The sequence below is a fragment of the Diuraphis noxia genome, unplaced genomic scaffold, assembly GCF_037042655.1.
Source record: "Diuraphis noxia isolate RWA-SAM2 unplaced genomic scaffold, SU_Dnox_SAM2 contig0001, whole genome shotgun sequence".
Lineage (NCBI taxonomy): Eukaryota > Metazoa > Arthropoda > Insecta > Hemiptera > Aphididae > Diuraphis > Diuraphis noxia.
Window position 1 is genome coordinate 67,466,486 of NW_028301711.1, and position 17,410 is coordinate 67,483,895.

Here is a 17,410-nt window from a genome sequence, read left to right on the forward strand (position 1 = left end):
GATTCGGGAGATGAGATCTTAGTGGGCGACCATGTGTCTACGAGGATCATCGTGAAGAAACTCCTTATATAGGTAATTGGCGTGTAGTTACACTTTCGAAATGTCTTCTACCGGGTACCCGATTATACTATATATATATATACTTAAAGGTATCTATAAACTGGGTAAACCGCCATTCACAACTTCCATTATATCTAATAACGCGATTTGGGTATCATCGATTTGTCGCGTAAAATAGCTAGTTGTTATTCAACAATCCATTTTCGGACAAGTTTAATGATCGTGTACTGCATTAATTACTCGATTAATTATATTATCACTGTTGTGGATTAATTTCAACACAATTGATCGGGCTTTAGATAGAATGGTGTGAACGTGTGAAGACATTTTTCGCGTTTGTTGAAATTATTAGATTTTTTTGGGCATAAATCGTAGCGTAAGAAATTAGCTTAGTATCGAAATTAAGAAAAAAGAGTACACTATACTCTCGGTGATGCTATTTTTCATTTTATTTTTTTTTCAATATATTATAGTTTATGTCAAACCGTAGTAACGGTTGCCAAGTCTTAATAGATAATCTGGACCGCCGGTTACTCCGATGGCAATAGTTGGACCGTTTATATTCTTAGCAGCCAATGTTGATGGTACACAATTATTTACAAGAATTTAATAACTTAATGCGTTGCACAATACTACATTGTAATAAAAGCTACACTTTCCTCGTGGCTATCTCTGTGTAATATATTAATATTTAATACACCCCGTTGACGTAGTACATAGGACATAGATAAGTACATGACAAACAAGGCGAATTGCCGAAGTGACGATAAAATATTAGAATAGCTGATGTTTCGTAAATATAATGTTAGTACGTATAAACAATACACATCTAAAAGTTCTCGACTGCGGTTAGTTTTATAGATCTTTTCGTTTAGAAGGCCAGAGTCGGTTAGGTCGTCCTCGTCCGCGCCCCACCGAACCCCGTGTATGTGTTACTTACTGTGTTATAGTTCACACTCATCACAAAAATAAAATTATATTATTATACCTAATATTATCGTGAGCATAGATTAGGACCACACCTATCATCGTTAATCATCATCTTTCATCGTAATGGTCGGCGTACCCACCTAAACAAATTTAATGTATAATAATTGAATATATTATATTATTATGAATTCATCTTAAGCGATTGCGGGTAAATTATATATCCACATCGATGCATTTAGGTCTTTATAATATGATTAAGAAATATATGCCGTGGTTGGTGACGATTGATGACCGTGACCTGCCTTGACGTATGTATTTCACACACGTTCAACGCTGTATTGTTGCGAATCGATCATTTATGTATTAGAACTATATATAGTATACTGACTACTGACTTATAAGTTATAATATTAATATTGCGCCTGCGCGAACATAAATCATGATCGTTCGTTAAAACCCTAACAATTTTTCCCTCTGAACCTTGGAGTTTCAGAGTGAAGCGCTCGTGACGGTTTAGGTGTGACGTAATAAAAATTGTATTATCCATAATAAATATTTCAGATGGTCCTTTTCGAAATGATTAAAAATATGACTAAGGATACTATAATGCCCCGCGTAACTGAATTGATATAGAAGCCACGACTAGTATTATTGTAATGTAATGTTCTTGGCATATTATGTATTTTACCCGGTATTTTATATGACGTTTAAGGTCATTAAATCTTGTGAAACGCTTTTTTTTAAGACTTGTTCTTAATAATTCTAAATTGTTGGTTGTGTTTATATAGGCATCCTCTGAGCTAGTTTATATAAGTAGGTTCTTTTGTAACTCGGTCCATATTCGTTTTAAAAAAAAAAATTTTGTTTAATATAGGATATATTAAAATCTTAAATTATAAAATCATACTTATCCTCAATGACCTTCCATATGTCGACGTAAAACTTAACTGAATAAGCGATATATAAATGCTGTCTAATTTATATAATATAGTACCATAATAGAATACTATATACTATATGTACACACTACACAGATAAGATATTTATTTCCTCTGATAACAATTTCACTATACAACCAGACAATTTTAATTTTTTTTTAAATGTAGTATGTTAAGAAATTAGTAATGGTATTTTAGAATTTAGATACGCACATATACCTACTAGAATTAGACTTCGTTCCAAATTAATTAAACACTGGATCAGATCAATAAGAAAAAACAGGATCTATAATACAGTATTTACACAGTACTAGAAAGTACTGTAGACTACATAATAATAAAATTCTTAAATGTTCAAATTTTAATATTGGGCATTTGCTTCAACATTCAAGGACTTTACCTACGATAAGCAAATCTCCTAAACTGGCTAAACCTATATACCTAACACAAAATAAATAATTTGACATTTTAAACAGTTTTTAAAGTTCGAAAAATAATAACTGTATTATTCGTAACTCGCTTTTGCTCCTCCGTTATCATTAACAAAACTGGTAGGTTCTGTTATTCATACAATGCCTTTCAAAAACTTATTTTTGGAAAGATAATCAAGAACACATATACTAAAAGTATTACATAAATAAAGTTCAACCTTTTGTTTAGTAAAGTTATCATGCTTTTATAGTAGGTATCATAACTAAATTTTGTATCCTGAACATTTTATATAAAAAAAAAATAGATGGTATCAAATATTAAAAGTATTTCAATATCTGTAGGTAACGTGTAATGGAATATCAATTTACTCGTATTTTATTTTCAATATTTATTTTCTATCAATTCTGAGCACTACGCACGTATAAAATATAATTTATAAAAACCATTAAAAGGTACGTATATAATATTGGGTCAATATCGAATTAAGTAAATCGAAAACATACAAAACCATCGTACAAGTAATGAAATCACGCCAAGCTGTCAATGTATTCAAATGTTTTCTGCTGCTTGTGTGTGATGAGGTTAAGGCAAGTAGTGTCTAAACATGAACATATTTTTGTATATAGTCGCGACTGTAATAACGATGTGTGATTAAAATACGAAGTCGAAAAACATTTCGTTAGGGCGAACAAATCGTTTGTAAATTACGTCGCTGACCGCTATTCTGTATGGTGAAAAGGTTGAATGGACATAATAACACAGCGGGGTTAAACGACAACTTGGATGGTTTTTTTTACTCCCTCCAGTCCTTAATCGTTCTATTCAAAGTTGAGACACTGTGATATTGATTTTCATTTTCCAAGAACGCTATAGTAAAAATTGTAATAGCTTTGAACACCTGCATTGATATTCTAAAGTGCATATATATGCAGACAGAAGTTAAACATTATATTATATATAGTTAAAGCCCATTCAGTGCTGTAGGTTCTAGTTTCTTTTAGTAAAAGAAAAACTTTATTGAAAAAAGACATTTGTGCACCCTTTAATACAAATTAGGTCTTATTTACATCGTAAATATGGGGCGTGAAAATATTCATTATACTATGCAAATACCTCGGCAAATACCCATACATATTTTATTAAAGACTCGGCTCTCTCCTTCCGCAACTAAAAGGGTGATTCGATTAAACCTTATTTTCATTATTCGTACATAATATTGGAAATTTGTTTTCAATCACAGTATATATTATATACTTCTATATTATATTTACCTCCTTTGCGATGATCAGATATCGGTAAACAAAATAAATCCAAATTTAAAATATTGATAATTTATTAAATCAACTTGTAAGTATTCCTGTATGCACTGTACCTTATACAGTTATTATGCATTGTCATTAAGAATATTAATTAACTATTTATATTTTCGAAGATCTGTTTCAAACGAGTTCATGTCGAAATCTAACCAATAAATAATACTGCAATATTACGTGTAGGTACCTAAAACATTTATATAGATTCGTATTTTGTTTACAACAAAACGTTTAAATTAAAAATAAAATTTATTTTAAATTTGGTTTTTTTCAAGAAATATATTATTATATAAACTCGAAGAGTCGGATAAAACAAATATTTTATACTAATGTATCATACTATATATATTACACTCCACTAAGGTATATTCGTATTTATATATATATATATATATATATATATATATATAGGGTTTCAGTGTGTTTGTCTTCAATGATTCCGTCAAATATTTTTGAAATATGATGGTATGAAAAACTTATTTTATTGGAAATCTACAGAAATTATTAAAATTTTAAATAAATGTTGATCTCTTCGAACTAAAAATAAAACAATTTAAAATGCATAATGGCGTTTCTTAAAATTTGATAAATCCGTTGTATACATAGATCGAATTTGTGCAAATATAATTTTAAAAGTTCAATTACTGGGTTCCACTATCAAGTATTCAAATAATTGTCATGCGGGTTTTTAAATTTTTTGCTGTTGGCGTGTAAATGGTGTGGGGAAGACAGTTTGCATGTGCACTCGTTATATTTATAAACATAATTTAACCCCGATTCTTTGTCAGGTTAGTGATAGCGTATCATACCTATTATCATACCTATGTTGGGTGTTTTGATAATTGATCACTATTATTGTATGCTATATTGGTACAAAAAAAATTTGGTTCATGTACAACAATTATAAATTATAATGTATTCAACGCGTGAAATAAAATTACCCATATTTTTGTATACACATTAATATGATGTATAATTTCCACGGAGTACTCTATACGTGTGGCGTCTCCACTCTGTGACTGCAGTGAAATATGAAAATATGTATATAGTTGTGTTAAGTATGAGATTTTGTATTATTAGTAGACCGAGTTTAGTGTCGTCGATTAGCTTTCCCTAGATCTTTAATTAAATACGTGATTTGAAAGTACAATAACAATAATAACAAAATAAATAATAATAAAAATAGTAATAGTAATAAACGAGGTAATAAACTAGTTGGTCGTGCGACTAGACTACCTCCAATACGTGTACATATATATTCGGCGAGTATGATTTCTCTACTTAATATTCCTGAGGCAGCATGCTATAGCGGTGGTGTTTGAAATAATAATTTAAAAAATGACACTTTGAAGTTTTCAGTATTTTTAACGAAATAATATATATATTATATTACGTAGGTAGTTAATAGGTAAATAAATAGGTAATAATATTATATTGTTATTAATTTCATAAGGAATAGAAACATTTTTTTTGCTGCACAAACGAGTGGTGTAAGTAAAGGTTTTAAATTTCTAAAATGAGGGCCCGGGGACATCGAGCTTGCTGCAAGCACCGGATCCGATGCGGCTCGGGGAATTGTATTCTATTGGATCTATTTGATAAACTGCCAGCACGCGTGTTTAGTGGTAGGCGGCGTAGACGCTATAGGTACTATATATAGTATTGACTAAATTGTATTTCACTATATTATTATTATTATTATACTTTTACAACCGACGTTAGATGTGCCATAATATTCAGTATTGTAAAAAATACTTTTTATTTTATATTCGTAAACTATTTGAATAAACGGAACAAGTAGTAGGTATTCACAATATTTAAATAAAGAATAATTAAATAAAAATATACTTTTTCATGGCTTCATGAAACATTGAGGTAATTTGTCCAATATTTTACTCTACCTAACTAAATGTATTCTTTATACTTTTTATTATAGAAAAGCAATAGTGAAAGCCCTTAGTGGTACAACCATCCTAGTTAATTTGTAAAACTTATCAAGTCAAACATAGAGGTTATTTTTAAATTATTGATTTAACCTAGATGAAAAATTCACCACTATATTGTAGCTCAAATTACGGTTTTCTTGATAAGTTTTTAACAATGAAATTATAGGGTTATTGAACTCATTTCATCAAAAAATATTCGGTAATCTTTACACAAATACAAAATACAAAAAAGAAAATAGTTCAAAATAGTAAATAACGTAGATTAGAATAATTCATCTCAAATATTAATTGGAAATTGTATTCAAATACAAACAAAGTATCAACATGATCAAAAGCTTATAATTGGTTCGGCCGTATGTACTCATTCAAACCGTTGCTGATGATTATTATTACTCGAGTATTACGTACCCATATTCAATCGTATATTTCACGGTGTTTGATCAATGTCGATTCTACATGTGCACATAGTAACCACACAAACGATGCCGGTTTTGTTGACGGGTTTGTTTAAGTTTAGGTACGTTAATGGGCTTTCATCGCCTAGTCAATTCATTTGTTCGCATACTCAGACGATTTTAAAATCAAATTTCCATGGTCATTTTATTTAATACACTGCTTTGTATAGGTAGACCCTTGACTAAAAATAAAATTGATAGTGAATCATAGAGTAATAATATAAAAATCAATTAAAACAATTGGTTTCAAATTAAACGCTCAACATCTCTGATATAATATGATATTATTACGTACCTATTTACTTTGATGTTTTACTAAATTAAACATATATGAAGTTGTAACGCCATAGACCATAGTGTTATAAGTTATTTATTTAACACTTTATAAGTGATATACTTATTAAAAATATCCTCTACTCTTAATAAATAAATTTTTTACTTTATAATTAATAATTATCCATGTGCATAATGTATTCTTTCAATTTTAAATCATATTTATTATTATTCTTTGTGTGTCAATGAAATATGTTAATATTTTAATTTCATGCAATAACGGTTTTTAGGCTATTGGCAGTTAAGTTTTAAATAAATAAAACGTTCATCGTTCACGTTTGGATATATTCTATTTTTTAGGCTTAAACTTTATAAAATATTCCTATATTAATGTATTTAATATATAATACGTAATAATTCAATTTTATCAGTTAGTAATATTTATTGGGTTGTTGTAAGTATCTTAATCTAATTTTAAATTTAAATGTGTCATTTTGTTTTTTGTACCTAATTAATTTTATTATTCTGAAATGATTCATTTGAAATTGTTCACAAAAAATTAATTGATATATGGTGTGTATCATTTTTAAAAAACTTTTCAAAGTGATAAGCTTATAAATACAAATTATATATCGCATAAGAATTATATCAATAGTTGTTCAGATTGTGTTATTTTTATCGTATCCATTGTTACTTAATATTGTTGTTTATTACCAATTACTTTTACTTTTTTCTTTTTTTACAAGACAGATTTCGTGCAAAATTAATATTATATTAACTTTTACTTTTTTTGACAATTAAATATCACTAAAAACAAAAATAATTTGTTCTTATAAAGTTTCCAATTTCCTTGAAATTATTATTATTTTTTATGTATATTTGAAAATGTTTTAAAAATATTTATGTCGGTACATTTGTGTATATTAAATTTGCGAGATTTTTTATCGGAATAGACGAAAATGTATAATTAATAATAGTTTATATAATTAAATAACAGTGGATAACAAAAATAATGGTTACAACATTCGTTGTAATATTTTAAATATAATACATACTTCAAATAATATCAAAGACTATTCAATTTTGTAACGAAATAATATTTATTAAGAGGCAAATTTTGTAAATACCTACCTATCCTCATACAATACCTATCCTCTTTGTACTACTATTATTAAATAATTAAATGGAATATTAAACACTCGATTAAACACTTATAACTTAATAATATATTGACGTTAGGGACAGAATATGCAGTAAAAAATTCGAAAAATATTTGACTCCGACGTCCTTTGTAAACAGTAAACTAGCTTAAATAATTATACTTATTACACATAAATAATTTATAAATGAACTGATATGTTTTCAACTTATTAGTAATTCAGTGATCGCCGTGCGGAAACTTATATACATGTACGTTTAAAATTTTATTTAATGTAAGTAATGTTAAATATAAATTGTTCTATTGTAATAAATTCTAAAATAGGATAAATACTTGGTAGTTACACGTCGTGTTTTTCACGCGTAGTCATTTAAATGAATTTATTTTTAATTTATAATAAAAAAAATTCGTCAAATATTGGCAACAGGGATCAGTTAGAACGCCTAGAACTTAAAACCTATATTATGTATTAAAGTTAAATTTATTACCCAAATATTATATTTCGTTTTAAATGTTTAAAATAAACTTTTCAGTGCAATATGTGGTTTCCACGTATACCTATCTATTATAAGTTACAACTTACTATACATTCAGTTTATGACTGTTACAATATGGAGATAAACATTCTTATTAATGATTTTACTCGCGTAGTGTGTTATATAATACATTTTATATATTATGCAGAATAATATACTGATATGAAATTATGCAAATTGAAATATTATCTTTCTTTTTTTACTTGGATATAAATTACCAAATAAACTTGTATTTACAAATAAAGTATTGACAAATATTGGTACATCTAAAGTTTCAAGTATTAATATGTGTTTAAAATACTCTTTTTCGTCGGATCTAATGTTATATACTTATTTATACGAATGTTTAGATGAACAATACATGAGTTACATACATTTATTAAGTACCCATTTATTATCATATAATTTAAGTATACGTCTTGTAAATTCTTCGAAACACTAATGAATGAGATCAAATCGATTTCATTTGGATTATTATGTAGAAAGATATTTATTATATATTATAATACAATACTATTTATAATCTCTCCCTGACACACGTACAACATAGGTAGCAACTATACGTATAGCAAAACTAACCCTATGTTATTACTTTTAGTTTTTGAGTGAATTCACCTATCTTCAAACTTAAAGTTAAGAGCATTATCTGTGTGTCTACGTCGGCCATTTTATGAAATTTGTATTAATATATAAATCATGAGCATCTAAATTATTAAATTGTATAGAAATTGAAATATTGTAAAAAAGCCAATTTAGGGATATAGGTAATTCCCTAGCTTAAAGTTTGATAATAGTTATTCTCTCAATTGGTTGGTGCTGCTGAACATAAATTTCGTATTTTGTGTGTGAGTCAGAGATGAGAGAAAACAAAATTATGGTGCACAGCATTCTCTTAATGTAATCCGAAAATAAACTTACTCTTTTTCATAGATATTTAGATATATAGTTTTGATGACTAAGGAAAAAAGCTTAAATAGATTTAATTTAAAAAAAAAACTTATCATGACTCAATACTTCTACATTTACTTTGATATCATGTTTGCACCTTGAATCTTGACCTTACACATAACAAATTCATATTTCGGTATTTCTTTTATCTTTTACCGAATGGAATTATTATCATCGTTATCAGTAATCTGTTAGATTTTCCATTAATTGAAAATAATCTTACCAACAAACTACAAAAAATAATAAATTGTTTAGAACAAAGATTAAATTTCATTGTGGAGTATTTTTGCGCAAATGAAATAATTAACTGTAAATACAATTGTGGCATATAAATATATTCATAGGTTCAATTAAGTAATTGCTTTTAAGTTCACTGCTTAGCGTATGTTTCAAAATTAATAATAGGCATTTTGATAATTGATAAATGGTGTTAAGTGTTAATAGACTGTCCAGACGAAATTTATGCTAATCGTTTAAGTAAATTAATCAAGACAGTATAAATGTACTTGGTGACTCTGAAGTTAATTATTGCTTATTTAGTACGATAATAAATTAAAACGACACACACACATATTTATATACCTTTATATCAAAAGAGTAATAAGTATGATATAAATTTAGTATAAATTGATATAATTTTGTGAAATATTAATTCCACAGAATTGTGTGTCTACGAATCTATTTACGTTAAATTTAATTGATATAGTAATTATGTTATGCATAATGCATATACTATATAGGATTTCATTTGGTATGTTTCGTTTAAAAATAACCAATTCAAATCTGAATGTCTTATAGTAATTTCTAGAAAATATTTGGTATACAATCATAGGACTCCGTGAGAATTATACTCTTTTATGTGAAATTGTAAATATTATGTTCAACATGCTTTTGATAATAATAATATACTAACTTTATGTTAATGTTAACAGACAAATTTTGCTACCGGTTCAAAAGACATCACTAGCACCACTGCAGCGGAAGCAGCAGGAGGTACTGCCGCCACTGGCGGTAAGTTTGCTGACGTCGTATGTCTGTCGTGTCATTAACGACAAAAGCAACACGACGAAATAGTATCAAAGTTAATAGGTATACATAATATTTTATAGTATTAATACTTATTTTAATTAAAATTCAACTTGACCTAATTTATTCCATACCGTATTTTTTTTTTTTACTAATCTGATAAACGTTGAAAGATTAACATTTTCAACTGGGCTTAGTGTTTTTCATTAATTTTTTATTTTAATTATGGAGGTTAATTGAATATTAATTATCTAAAAGCGCAAATGTATTATTTTTAAAGTTGACAAAAGTCGAATAATATTCATGATATATTTTAGTTTTTGAAGTAACTTTGAACCCAATAAACCATAATGTAATATTCAACTTGTTTTTACTTAAAAAACCCTCAGAGAAGTTTGAAACTTTTGAAACACGGAATAGCTTAAAGTTGGCGATGGAATATTAAATTACCTAGTAAAAATATAATTTATGGTTTGAAAGTTTTATGAAGTGTTTCATTTTAATGTTGGGTATTCAGTGGTATTCAGAGAAGTACTAAAATAAAGATATACTTTTTATTTTAATAAAGTTCCTTTTTACGCCCATTAAACCATATTGTCTAAAAAAATAAAATAAATTGTTAAGTTAAGGATTATGTAAAATCTTATTTCAATTGACTGTTCTACATTTTTACGTGAAGTGTTATTTTTTTGTGTACTTATAAGTTATAATTATTAAAATATGAAATTAAAATAAATTACGAAAACACAGTTTTAACGATTATGTACATTTTCTGTTACTACATAATTATGTTATACCCTTAAGCTTTAGCTAATCGCATCATTATAATTGCAGAAAAACTCAATAGAAAATATAAATTTTTGGGACATTTTCATTTATTATTGTTTAAAGTATCAGTAGATGTTAGGGGCTGAATACATTAAAACAGTAATCATGTGTTTCAACATATCATAAAATAACTTAGGTACCTACCAATTTCTAAACTATTTTATTTCGTTGCTACAACCAGATAAATATGTTGATCATATTTGTGTAAAATTAATTAATATCAATTTAATTGAATTTTAAAACGATGGTTCGCAACGTCATTTTAACATCAGTTTATTGCTTAGTATTTATATTATCAGAAGTTTCCAAATCTTAGCATACTTTTTCTCGCGATTATATTTAGTACTTGCATTGCCAACATAAGACTAAAATTACTTTTTATATTTATCTCATACTAAATTAAATTAATTAAATTGCATGATATGTATAGGTATAACATTTGTAATCAACCGATTACAAACATGTAAAATATGCAAGACTAATGCACCTTAATCATAAATAACTGTGTTAAATTTAAAAATAACACATTAATTAAAACATATTTTTCATTGATAAACATTAGTAATAAAAATAATAAGTACCTACCTATTTTGATGTATACAAATTAAATAATACTATAAATCCATTGCAATTTATGAATATATTTGTCGCTGTCTTTTAGAATACATATATAATATATTTGGTAAGGGAATCACTATAAATATTAATAAAACATATTATTATAATATAAGGTGATGTAGATGGCATCGTTAGACAAAAATAGACGAATTACCATAGGAACAAAATTCCAAAGAAAACTACACGTAGGCAAATATATCATAATAATTATTATGAATAGATGGAATTGCGTAATTTATGAGATCATTTACATACATAAAAGAATACCGTAATGACTTAATGCAAATTGTTGCATAAAAGTAATTAATATTGATTGACCCTTATTATTTAATTATTTTTAGATTTACTTAATATGTAACTAATGTATGTGCATTTTATAATATATGATGATGTTATCGTTGAATTCTCAACTCCCATTAGCCAATAATTCTTGTATTACTCCGTACTATGATTATACACGGAAATAGACTATCAGGATGACGGATCTGTGATGTCATTTTCGAGCACTTTTGCAGTTTTTTTATATTATTTGAGCTTAGAAATATTTACAGCAGTAATTTGAACATTACAAATAAGTGTAGGGATATAAAGAAAGATGATGTACTACCGACGTTTCTCCCTACTTCAATTATTACATCAAAGTGACTAATTCTGTAATACTAACTGAAATTGGCACATAGTAGCTAGTACAATATGAATAAAATATAATATTTAAATGTTTTTCTAAAAACAGAAAAACTGAGAAATCAAACAATTCTCTATCCCGCTAGAATCTAAAAAAAATATTACTTAGCCTATTAGTTCTATAAGTAAACAATTAAAAGCAATGGTTTCTATCTACGACGAGATTATTTAGGAGTTTTATTTATTTAGCCTTTTGAAAAAAAAAAGTTGTATCCATCTGTATTTTATTTTTTTGTGAATAATATTATAACTTCTTATTCAATAGGAATAAAATGTCATTTTTTAAATTTAACATAATGGTTTATTTCATTTCGGAATATTGCATACAAATTTACTTTTCACATTTTGAACTCAAAATATAAATAACTGATAAATCTTTTATTGTTCATAAATTCATAATACTTACTACGATTTTTTTAGTTGTAGATGTATAACTTCTTTTAAAGAATTAATTTTATCACCTACTTAAGGTTTTAAATTGTTATTTATTTATTTGGTACCTTTTGTGAAAATGCACTTTCTTAAATCGATAAAAAATAAGTACTTTATAAAGCTTTTATGTTTTACTTTAATCCAATATACACGTAATGCATTTTTTTTTTAAACATCTTATATAAATTATAGTTTATATTTTATCCAAGCGATTATATTTTTTAATTCAAATTACGGATTAAAAGTTGCATCAATCATAAGTTAAATCTAAGTGATTTTGATGATTACATTTTTAAATTGTATTTCTTTTAAATGAATTAGGATTTAACCATTAATGTTTGATTAAAATAAAAAATAGCTAATAACCTTGTAGCTGATGCTGTTACAATAATAATAAAAAAAAAAATAATAATAATAAGAATATTCTATAAATCCTTATAATAATAAATTAAAACCGTCGATTATCATAATATTATTATTCAATTTTCAATAACAATTAACATTTATAGGACCAAATATATGGCGTTGTGAGAATTAAATAACAAATTAAAAGTATTGATAACAATTAATTATTTTAAAATGTAAAAGCATTTCGTAATTAATGTTTTAATGAATCTTGTTGCTCTAAATGATAATTCTAGGCGAAAACAATTCCATATACAATGTTTTATCCGAGGTTTTATTTATATATATACCGTGAAGCATTATAAAATCAATACAATTGTTATGTGATTCTATTCCATAACAATTTCGATAACTTGAACACACCTGAATTTTAGTAACTGTATAAAAATAATATTATTTGAATGCACGGTTTTAATTGAAATTATTAGTTGTGGGTTGACTATTTATCTTTTTTTAAATAAAATAATAATAAATATATTAATTTCGATTCTACGATCCTATAAATAAGATTATTTATTAAAATAATAAACAAATAGCCTACAAACCTAATTTTATAATAGAAACAACATCTAGGTATATTCAAAGCTATACTTTTAATAACCATATCTGATCACTCTTAATTTATCATACTTAGAAATACTAGATTTCCTATCGCCAAAAAAGGATCTCAATGTGAATCGCATGGAGTTAGCCTTTCGATTAAACACATAGTAACTGAGTTTCGGAAATATTAAACCTAACTATTCATACTGACGTATTCGATAACCTCGAAATCTCTCTTGGTCCAAAAATCCTAACCAACTAGAAAAACAATAAAACAATCCTAAAATTCCTAAAAATAACCAACTTGATTAATAAAATATAACAACGTAATATATAAACGTGCACCAAATTAGTTGTTGTTTTTATCATTTGTATTCTTCTCAAAATTTCATATTCGTCCTTCACAACCGTATTTAATTTAATATTGTAATTATTTAAAAACAATGTCACGAAATTTAATTGTAACTAACAGCTTTTACCGCCGATGTTTTTTCGTTATGAACAGCAAAAAAAAAAAGATTGACAGTAATAAAATTGACTTAATTTGTTCTTGTTATCGAAAAAGAAGTAGAAATAATTATATTTTTAATAATAATTTTATAACGTAGAGTTTTTGTTCATATTTAAAACAACAAATTAATAATGTCATACTGAATAAATTAAAACTTTAATTTCGATTAATTCGCAAATTTTCTTTGAAAAGATTTTTCTTTATTTAGTGGTTTAGCTATGTATCCAAAAATTCTAATATTTGTTTGAATTTTAATACAATTTACTACAACGACGAAAAGAAAAAAGAAAGAAAAACTAACCGAGAATGTAAAGTGCATTCTCTATACGAAAATTATAACAATATACCATAGTATGTCTACCTTAATAACTCGTATTATACCTACATAAATACAAAATACTTAATACATCTAACGTATATATTATTTTATTAATAAACGATGCTATACATGGAGGTCAAGGAATGTTCAAACAGTTCGGGCCCTTTGTAGTGATGTAACAAGGAAAAAAAATTACATAATACATTATTATTATTTTAATACACAATGTATTGGTTTTTAAGCGAAATAAATAATTTATCGTTTTCCTTTATGTGCAAGATATCTACCCTTTAAGTCTGACATATTTTATTTGTCTTTTCTAATCGTTTTTATTTTCTATGATAATCGTCTCACGCATCTTTTGCATTATATGTAATCTGTATCTGTAATAATTGTGTTGCAAAATGCCTGTTTTAATTGCCTGCCATTCTGGATCAAAAAGAATATATTTCTGAACTTATTTATATGAACGGCCGTGACGTATTTATAAATAACTCATATAATTATAAAATGTGTTATTATTATTAATTTTATTTTTTACTGTGTTATATTCCGTTTGTCATTGCCCTTTCGAGACAACCGCCATCTTTGGGTTCAGCAATGTTATTATAATATAGTGGCTAACAAATTGTAAATTAATATAATACGCTTGTGTACAGTTCGTGCGTCATTGCTATCTGGGATCATCTGACGGCGGAAAGCGTAAGCGTTCTCGTATTATATTGTATAATATACATTCTCCGACGCCAACTGACGGACAGTAGGTGTAAATTAGTAACGTCCGGTGATGATGAGTACAGCGGTGGTTGTATATGTATATATTTATGTTAATAAATGTATTTAGTGTGTTAATATGCGAGTGCGGTGGTAAATGTGGCCAATGGCGATGTGCATTCGGTGGTGTTGATTATATAGACGTACGTGTGCTCGCTGCTCGTACTTACCAGTATGTGATCCGCAAATTTGTCTCATTTTATAAATTTCTAAATTAATTGTTACTGTTATCGTGGTAATAAAAAAAAAACTAATTTGTATGAAAACTTAATAGTTATGTTAATTTTATGATGAAAAAATGTAAAAAAAAATGACGATAATAGGTCATGATAAGATAATGATGCCTTGACTCTAACGGTTGGAATGAAACTCGATTGCGATGACGGCATTTGCAAAAATGGTTAATTATAATTTTTTTTTTTAACAGATAAAAATATGGCCACAATAGACGGGCGACCCGCCCAATATGGGGTAACGTTAAAACAATTACGTGAGCTCATGGAGCATAGAGGTCGTGAAGGAATCGCCAAACTAAACGAACTGGGTGGAGTTCAGGATGTTTGTAAAAAGCTGTATACATCACCCAGTGAAGGTAATTATTCGTTATTTTTTAACTAATATAATTTTAATTATATTACAATTATGCGATTAAAATTAGGATTAAGCGGATCTACAGCTGATCTGGAGCACAGGAAGGAGACTTTCTCCTCAAATACCATACCCCCTAAACCCCCAAAGACGTTCATGCAACTTGTCTGGGAAGCTTTGCAGGATGTCACTCTAATTATTTTAGAAATTGCTGCTCTCGTATCATTGGGATTATCACTTTACAAACCTGCCGACGAAGAATGTAAATTTTTTCTGGAAATTCTTTGTATATAGTTGATATTTTTATATATTAATACTAAAATGTTCGTTATTGTAGCAATGAGTGCAGAAGACGATGAAGCAAAACATGGATGGATTGAAGGATTAGCTATTTTAATATCCGTTATAGTGGTCGTTATCGTAACAGCATTTAATGATTATACGAAAGAAAGACAATTCCGTGGTCTTCAAAACCGTATCGAAGGTGAACACAGATTTAATGTCATCAGGCAGGGCGAACTGCGACAAATTTCCGTTGGAGAAATAGTAGTTGGTGACATTTGCCAGGTAATTACTATGATAACTAAGTTAATTACAAGTTAATATGAATAGTAAATAGTAACTAAATGTCGTCTTAATCATTCAGATTAAATACGGAGATTTGCTACCAGCTGATGGTGTGCTAATTCAAAGTAATGATTTAAAAGTTGACGAATCTTCTTTAACTGGCGAATCAGACCATGTCAAAAAAGGAGAAGCATTTGATCCCATGGTCCTATCAGGTATAAATAATTCGGTTTTTGTTGTAAAAGAAGTTTAATATGTATATATTTTTTTTTTAATTTAAGGAACCCATGTAATGGAAGGCAGTGGAAAAATGTTGGTCACTGCAGTGGGTATAAATTCTCAGGCTGGAATAATATTCACACTCTTAGGTGCAGCAGTAGATCAACAAGAGGAAGAAATGAAGAAACAACGAAAAGGTAAACTGTTGAATATCGTTCAAACTTGGTGTAGTTATACAAATATATTTCCACATATTAATATTAATATAATGCATAATTCGAAATTTTCGGAAAATCATCTAAATTTGTGTCTTGTTTTAAATTTTATTTATGTAGAGAGTTCAAAGAGATGTGATGACATGTAACAACTTTTATCAAAGTATTTTATTCTGTTTTTAAAATTTATTTTGATACATTGAAAATCAACTTTTTAACTTAAAAATTTGTATCTTGGATATGATTTTTTTTTTAAAGATTTCTGTGCCATCGATATTTTAACAGGCATAATCCTTTTTTTGTGTTTATTAGTAATGCACATGGTATTTTACTTTTTAATTATTTAACCATGCTTATCGGTACTATTAAATGTGTTGAAACTAAATTATATGTTAAAAACGTTAGTAAAAAATATATAATTTTATAAATAGAAGCCAAAAAATTAAAGACAAAGAAGAGTTTAACTGATGAAGTGCCACCTACCATCAACAGCCATGCAACTGATATCGGTATGAAACAAATAGATAAGGGAGGTGAAACAGATGATGATGCTGCTGGAGGCGGAGGACAATCTGGAGAGTCGGAAGAACCAGCAAAAAAAGACAAGTCTGTGTTGCAAGCTAAACTCACAAAATTGGCCATTCAAATTGGATATGCTGGTAAGTAAATCAATTGTTATGTTTTAGATTTT

At 27.4% G+C, this 17,410-nt stretch overlaps 1 protein-coding gene across 17 annotated transcripts in view; it reads left to right on the top strand.

Moving 5' to 3' along the window:
* PMCA (plasma membrane calcium-transporting ATPase 3) overlaps positions 1-17,410 on the top strand; it is a 64,723-nt gene that overhangs the window by 19,419 nt on the left and 27,894 nt on the right. For 16 of the 17 annotated variants that reach the window (XR_016192471.1, XR_016192472.1, XR_016192470.1 and 13 more), the window contains exons 2-8: positions 9,923-10,079; positions 15,558-15,722; positions 15,789-15,980; positions 16,056-16,285; positions 16,365-16,500; positions 16,567-16,701; positions 17,151-17,378. Coding sequence is in view for 14 of the 17 variants with exons in the window: in XM_015516345.2 (XP_015371831.1) it covers positions 15,566-15,722; positions 15,789-15,980; positions 16,056-16,285; positions 16,365-16,500; positions 16,567-16,701; positions 17,151-17,378 (1,078 nt within the window). In the remaining 3 variants the exon portion in view is untranslated. The remainder of the gene's footprint in view (positions 1-9,922; positions 10,080-15,557; positions 15,723-15,788; positions 15,981-16,055; positions 16,286-16,364; positions 16,501-16,566; positions 16,702-17,150; positions 17,379-17,410) is intronic. The other variant, XM_015516348.2, reaches the window with a different exon arrangement.